This window comes from Triticum aestivum, chromosome 3A (assembly GCF_018294505.1).
Source record: "Triticum aestivum cultivar Chinese Spring chromosome 3A, IWGSC CS RefSeq v2.1, whole genome shotgun sequence".
NCBI classification, from domain to species: domain Eukaryota; kingdom Viridiplantae; phylum Streptophyta; class Magnoliopsida; order Poales; family Poaceae; genus Triticum; species Triticum aestivum.
Window position 1 is genome coordinate 681882557 of NC_057800.1, and position 7513 is coordinate 681890069.

A 7513-nucleotide genomic window follows, 5' to 3' on the forward strand; every position below is an offset into this window, starting at 1 on the left:
TGGTCCGTGATCGACAGAGGAAGGTTCCAACAACTTCCCACGTACGTATGTACAAGAAGGCGAATGCATTGTGTGGCTAGCGAGCTACTTGAGCTAAGGCTGGTCATAGTGGGGTGTAACTTATACTAGTGTCATGCATATAACATTAGTCTAAGTTATTATCTTTATAGTGCAAAATAATATAGTAGTAGTGTCAGGGCCGGTCCTGAGATTTCGGGGGCCCGGGGCAAGATAACATAATGGGCCCTAAAACAACATAAACATTTGAGTATTTTCTTTTCATATTTCAACTGCAAATTTATATGCAGTACATTATAACTTCTGTTGCATTGTCATCTCAACTATAAAACACAAGGGTCATAATTATTCATAGTAAAAGTTGTCAATCTTGCCAATTGGCACCTTTTATTTTGTATTATTAGTTCATCCTATAATTTTTTTTGCTAGATTGTTCTTCAACAGTATCTGAAGCTAATTCGTCCGAATTCCCAGTAGTAGAACTACTTATGCCTGTTTATAAAATTTTGTCAATACAGTAGCTACTTTCGGGAACTCAATTAACACAACGCATGTTTTTTGTCCTTACCAGATACATAGTAGCAATCTTGCTAATTAGCACACAAATGTATGAAGCGAAAAACTAAAAGACTGCTAATGAAATTAAAAAAGCTAGAACAAGGTACCTGGATGGCTAGAAAATTAGAAACTGCAAGATTTAGCTTCTGCTTACAAATCATGAACAAACATCCGAGTTCCTCTTTTCTAATCCCAACAAATCAATAAATCGGACTGTGAGAAAGAGATACATAAGAGGGAATAAAGAATGATCTTCACGAACAAATGAATGGTCTAACAAGGAGATTTGCCTGAAGAAGAGGTTAATGGAATCTGGAAAATCGCAATACCTTCTTCCCCTAATCGCACCCAGCAGCAGGGAATCACAATTAGATGACGCCGGCGGGGCAATGACTGATTTGTTGCCTATTAGGGAAGAGAAGGAATAAAAGCCGAGAAGGCTGCGCTTGCGTCAAGCCGGGAAGTAATCAATATTTTCCATACTTTACCACTAATTCGTCGTAGAAAATCAATATTTTCCATACGATCCTCACAAAAGAGGAGTATTAATCGATCTAACATCTTTTTCCTGTTACTAGTAATAATGTACATGCAATCCACGTTTATATTAGGTACAATATTAGTTGCACGTTATATTAAGTAAAATATATTTGTTGCACGTTGATATTTGAAAGATATCAAAACGTGTTTATAACCAATAACAGTGGTGGGTAATTAGAGCGTTAAACGTGTTTGATGCTCAACATTGGAGCGTTTTGAGCCGCTAGATAACATGATTTGACGGTGGAGATGGTTTGGATCTGCCCATTTGGGTCTTTTTATATTGGTATAGATATGAGAATCTATCAATTGGTTATATGGGCTACGCACGTTTGGGGAACCAGGCCATCGGGGGCCCCTTCGTGCTGGGCCCGGGGCGGCCGCCCCCTCTGCCCCTTCTCAGGGCCGGCTCTGAGTGGTGTCATAGATAATTTCATTTATTAGCTTGTAGACTCTTTTTTTCTCGGAAAGCGTCATGTTACAGTAACATAATATGTTACTGTAAACACTTCTCTCCTCATTAACCACATGTCACATAAGCAAAAAAAAATTAGAGTACGTTATGTTACTACTACCTAAGTTACTCCCACTATGACTAGCCTAAGAGCATCTTCAATAGCTGGCTGAAAAATTTTCCAGGCCCCAAATAGCGTGCGTAGGAGGATGGTTGCTTTACCAGGCTGCAAAATTTAGCGCGCTACTATAGCGCTTCAACAGGCGTGGTAAAATCCAACGCATGCGACCAGACAACGCTCGATTTTTTTTAAAAGAAAACATATACGAAGAAATATGAGACAACATATAGTTTAAATCATAGCATAGTCTCTAAATCACAAGCCAGTTCATACGATGCTAAATAAAAATAGATAAAATGATGCCAAATAAAACTACTCATCGTCCTCCTCAGTGGTGTAGTCCGATAACGTAAACGTGTCGGGTCACCGAGGATCTTCATCGTCCCATGTCGACGCTGGTCCCAGCTCGATCTGGGTTTTTGACAGTTCCTTCCACGCACGCTTGTCCGCCTGACGCACGGCTCGCTCCGCCCTCCTCTGCACCCAGAACTCGTTCTCGGCGGTGACATCCTGTCGGAAGCGCTCGCGCCACACCGCTACGGCATGCTCGTCTGCCTCAGCGATGAGGAGGCGGCACTCCCGTCTCCGCAGGAGGCGCTGATTAGTCATGTGGAGGCGCGATATCCTGCGCATGCTCGCGCGTCCGCACGCCGGTGTAGTTCATCTGCGACCGAGGCCACTCGAGGCGCCACGCCGCCGCGTCGTACGCACGGGCGGCCTCGTGGGTGATCTCGAACATGCCGAGCCCAAGGTGTGTATCGCCGGAGCGGATCTCCGCGTAATACACGCCAGAGGGGCCGGAGGGGCGGAGGTGGACGTCGCTGTAGCCCAAGCTGCTCCGGGGGCGCGGCGGCATGGCGGGGCGCCGGAAGAGGCGGGGGAGAAGGCGCGGCGGCGGCGGCGGGACGCCGGAAGAGGCGAGGAAGAAGTCGCGGCGGGAGGGAAAGAGCGGCAGTTGGCGGGCATCCGCGCACGGCTTTTAACCAGCGCGCTAGACGACGCGCGCCAAAACTGCCGCACGCTGCCGCTTTTTTCCCACGCGCGCGTCAAACTTTCATGCGCCTGCTGAAGCACGCCGCGGGGCCTCTCGCGCGGCAAATTAACGGTTTTTTTCAATGTGTGGCTTATCTAGTGTGTCTGTTTGAAATGCTCTGAGCATTACAGCATCTCCAGCCGCACCCCCAAGAAGGCCCCCCAGGCGATTTTTCTGCCGCCGGCGCCAAAAAACCGGCCCAGTCGCGCCCCCAAGGGCTCAGTTTTCGCCGGCTCGGGTCGAAATTGGCGCCGGCGGACCCAACCCGAACCCGGCACGCTGGGGGTCGCTCGGGGGCGCCGGGCGAATCATTTTTGGCGCGAAGAGCCGCGGGCCAGCCGCGTCAGCGACTCGACTCTTTTATCGCCGCTTCGTCGTCCTCATCGCCTCGTTTCCCGCGGCGAATCAATGCCAAAGTTGCTCGCTGTGCGGGCTGCCGCGCCGGTCAGCCTCCATTGATGCCTCACGGGCGGCGCAGTGAAGGCCGGACGACGCGTGTCCCCTCGGCCGCCACGCCATCAAGCCAGGCGTAACGCGCCGGCCAAGCCTACCACGCGGCGCCTCCGCCTATATAAGCCGACCACCAGCGCGCCGGAGACACGCAGAGATACTCCACCGCCGACGCGCCCATTTCTCCCCCCTTCCTCCTCTCGCCGTCTCCAGTTCAAAAGAATGGCCGAGCGCTTTCCAGGCGACGGCGCGGCGGCGAATGGCTTCGGGCGCCGCCATCTTCACGAGGACGAGGCTCGCCTCCTTTTCGAGGCCGAGTACCCGGTCCCGCCGGACATGCGGGTGCCCGGGGCTTGGAGGATCAGCGCTGGCGGCGTGCCGGTGCCACCACCACCCACCGGGGCGGCGCGACGTGCGGAGATCGCATGTATCCGCGCGTCCTTGCCGCGGGCGGCGAGGGAGGGGCCACGGTATGTCCCCGACAGCCAGCTCTGGGAGCCCTACTTTCGCCGCCGTCACGCCGAGCAGCTCGACGCCACCAACGGCGCCGTGCCCTCCGGCAGGCTCAACTCCGAGGGCCGGCGCCGGTGGTGGGGCGTGCCCGGCCGCATGTTGGAGGCCGTCCTCGAGTACATCGAGGGCGGCAACACGCCGCGCCTCGAGTACCCCGCTCCCCCGTCCTTCTCACGCCGCCGTGGAAGCTCCTGGACGCCGAGGCGCATGGAGCGGCCCGGGGCGTCCTCCTCCTCGTCCGGCCGCTCGTCGGGCTCTTCCTGCCTCCGCCCCGTCAAGCCGGAGCCCCAGGACACGCCTGTCAGCGCGCGCACCCGCAGCTCCGGCGTCCGCATCGGCGACTCCGCCCCCCCCCCCATCGGCCGCTTCGTCCTTGTCAAGCCCAAGCCGGAGCCCGGCCTCCCCGCGGAGTACGAGGAGATAGCCCGGCGCGGCTTCTCCGACGAGGACGCCCTGCGGTGGGCGCGAGACAACTACCTCCGTGACGAGATGGTCCGGCAGCGCCGGGCCCTGGAGGAGATCGCCGCCCGCAAGCGTGGGCGCGAGGACGAGCACGACATCGTGGTCCTCGACAGCGACGACGACGACGACGCCCCCGGACCGTCCAACCCGCCGCGCCAATCGGGGGAGGGATGCAGCAGGGACGGCGGCGGCGGCGACTACACGCGGTTCTACCGCCTCCTCGGCATGTAGAACTGCAAAGGCGGGCGGCGGGCGGCGAGCAGCGAGGTAGACGGCGAGGAGCGGCGATGGAAACCGCGGGGGCAGCCCGTGCTAGTTTTTTTTCTTTTTTTGTAAAATATGTTTAAATTTGAACGAACTCGCAGATGTTTGCGTTAAATATGAGTCGTGTTTGCGCCGTATTTGACTTTTTCAAAAAAATGTGAGCGCCGCGACTGGGGGGCATCACGCCCCCAGTGTATGGTTTAGCGGCGGTGCGTCCCAGAGGCGAATTTTAACCCCTCTTGAGAGGCCAACGGCTGAAGATGCTCTTAGGAAGACGAGGAAGCATGGGTCTCGAAGAAACTTGCGTCTCGCTAGTTCATTGCTACACGCTCACACGACCCTAGGTTGTGGAAAACTTGAGGCGGGTGGCGTGCGCGCGAGCCGGCCCGTTCCAAGGGCTGAGCTGGTTTACAATGTGGAAGGTGGGCGTGAAAGGAGACGGAGAAGGCACGCAGAGCAAGCAGTGATGGTGGCGTGTGACTAGTGACGTTTTTGTGTGTGTGGAACCTACATCTTGTTAACCATTGATTGCTACTGTACACAGAATGTCGTGGAAAACTCGACGCGGATACTGCGAGACTTCCGAAGGCTGAGCTGTTTTACACTTGAGAGTTCAGTTCACAAGTGGCTGCTGTCATCGACCGTTTACAACTACAAGTGGGCAATCTTGGCCGCCGATTCCCGGGCCCCATGCACGTACTAGCAGACGACTCGATCCACGACTCGCCCTGGTGGCGCCGGAGCAAACGACTCCATCGACCGACGACTTGCGCGGGTGGCGCCGGAGCAATGCCGTGACCCGGCCGGCAGTGTGACTCGCATGCCATGCCGTACGTGCTGAGGTGAGGTCCCATGGGCACCATTCACGGGCATGTACGTACTTTGGATTGCTACTGCTCTTACCATCACGCGCTCCCCGCTTTCCTTGCTGTTTCACGGGCCACTATATATATAAGCAAAGGATTATTGTCCCCAGGCATCACCACACTACAACCCATCTGCATTTGCAGCCACTCGGTTAGCAGCTCTCTCTCATCCACCCCGTACTCCTCCGCCCATCTCGTTTGACCGCCCCAACTGAAGCCGGACACCCGCTAGGACAAGGTGATCATCTGCCCCCTCTATACGAATTCCTTTTCACTATGCGGATATGCGATTCTCTAGCAGTATACGCCGCTACCTATCGATCTATACATCCTATCATGCGCTCATCGGTAACAGTCAACACGCATCTCACTCATGTTCCTTGGGCCTGGATATCTAGCGGACACCAAATTTTTAGGCATGGCAGATCGAACGTTTTTTCATGTCAAGTTGTGTTCGCCCTGGACGTCAAGTTTAGTTGACGAGCATGGCAAATCCGCCTCAACTCTTATTCCGCCAGAAAAATCGCCGTGCTTGCGGACTGAAATTGACATCCTCGCGCCAATATAAAGCATGAACAACGTCCGATTGCCATGTCTGAAAATCTGACGTCGGATTTTTAGCCTTTCTGTATTTCTTTTCAGGGAGAAAATGATGACAATGGCGGAGAAGGTGCCGGAGATGGTGGTCCAGACACTTGTGGACAAAGCCGTGAATAGAGCCGTCTCCTTCGTGTTCGGACTCCGCGGGGAGAAGCGCTCTCAGGAGGACCTCATGAAGAGGCTGGTGACCGCGCACGACGACCTGGAGCTGAAATTTGAGAGGACGAGCAGGCTGCCCATCACTGAGACGGCATTGCTCCGTCGAAGGATGGAGATCAAACAGGCCTTCCAGGAGTGCCATGACTTGCTCTCCAACCTCGAGCTGCAGCAAGACGAAGGGGCACCCTCTCCGCCCAAAAAGGCCAAGTCTCTCTTCGCCTTGGGCACAGAAAAGAACCTGCTGAGACCCTCGGACGTCGCAAAGTTCGAGCGGTCCGTGGAGAAGGCCGACAGGCTCCTACGCGACTTGAAGGACGGCTTTACACTTGCCCAGTATAGGCTTTATCTCAGCCCTCTGGTCGCAAAGCTTCTTCAAGGCAGGGCGCTCTGGTACAAGGAGGAGCAAGGATCCCAGGGCCGCTGCCTCATGGTGCACACGTGCCCTTCGGAAGAGCATGGTATGCTGGCAATGCTAGGCTTCAAACACAAAGACCTCAATAGGCCAATGGCATATGTTTACTTCACGGTAACACTGCGGCTAACTGAGAGCACGGACATTATTGGGATTGCTAATGAGTGCCTCAAGTCACTTCAATCACTTGGTCCCCAGTTCACGTCCTTGGCCGATCTAGCGGTCGGGGAAATCGCTGAGATATCTTCACAAGTCCTAGTTTCACCATGGCCGTGGCAATATGCAGATGTTGATCTCGCTGAGTTGGGCAGAATAGGCCGTCAAGACCCATTCTGCTGCAAAGAAGATGGGACCTATTCTTGTGAGAACAAGCCGTTCCATCGGAATTAACACGTAGATTTCCAGAATCAGTCATCGCCATGGGTTTTAACTGCCATATTTCAGCTCCCCGGAGCAGCGCAACTAGAACTAGAGCGCACAGAAACACCCACCCATATCTAATGTTGACCATTAGCTGTGCACCCCATTGCTCGAACGCAGCCCTCAGTGACCGGAGTTTGCAGCAAGCAGAGGAGGCAATACAAACGGAGGCGATCGAGTCTTTCGTCCAACAACCTGATGAGCCGTATAAAATGTATTGGTTCTCCGCACATGGTTGTGCAAGCTTTATAATATCAAAGCCTGTCGTTGAAACCAGCACGTCAAACACTCGGAGAGTGTCAAAGAGAAACCGTAGAGGTAACTGAGACTTCAGAGTATTAGTCTCTTCTATGTTGCTTAGCCTATACTATGAGAATAAGATGTTGTGTTTACGCTAAAATCTCGCTCATGATTCCCAGTTTGTTGTTTGTCAATGCTCATGGAGATTTTTTCTTTTACATGAATCAAACACTAGTAATGTTTAGAAAACTTGTAACTTCACATTTGATCAGAAACGAAAATTCATAACAACCACATTAAGGGCAACTCCAAGGCAGACTCATAAACCTTCCGCAACCGTTCAGAACGCGGAAGCCATCCAACGCTGACCTGTATCGGTCTACGAAGCGGCTCGAACGTGATT

The 7513-nt window shown here is 53.5% G+C and overlaps 1 protein-coding gene across 2 annotated transcripts; it reads left to right on the forward strand.

Moving 5' to 3' along the window:
* Positions 1–5395: 5395 nt before the first annotated feature.
* Positions 5396–7136, forward strand: LOC123063172 (uncharacterized). 2 transcript variants are annotated; one of them, XM_044486904.1, is made up of 2 exons: positions 5396–5517; positions 5901–7136. In XM_044486904.1, the coding sequence occupies exon 2, from the start codon at positions 5929–5931 to the stop codon at positions 6838–6840; it is 912 nt and encodes a 303-aa protein (XP_044342839.1). In that variant the 5' UTR covers positions 5396–5517; positions 5901–5928; the 3' UTR covers positions 6841–7136. The 2 variants fall into 2 exon arrangements, with proteins under 2 accessions (XP_044342839.1, XP_044342840.1); XM_044486905.1 differs by having other exon boundaries at positions 5922–7136.
* The last annotated feature ends 377 nt before the right edge of the window (positions 7137–7513 follow it).

Bases quoted from the DNA above. Each gene is read 5' to 3' on its own strand.
- LOC123063172 (XM_044486904.1), top strand. From the start codon at position 5,929: ATGATGACAATGGCGGAGAAGGTGCCGGAGATGGTGGTCCAGACACTT.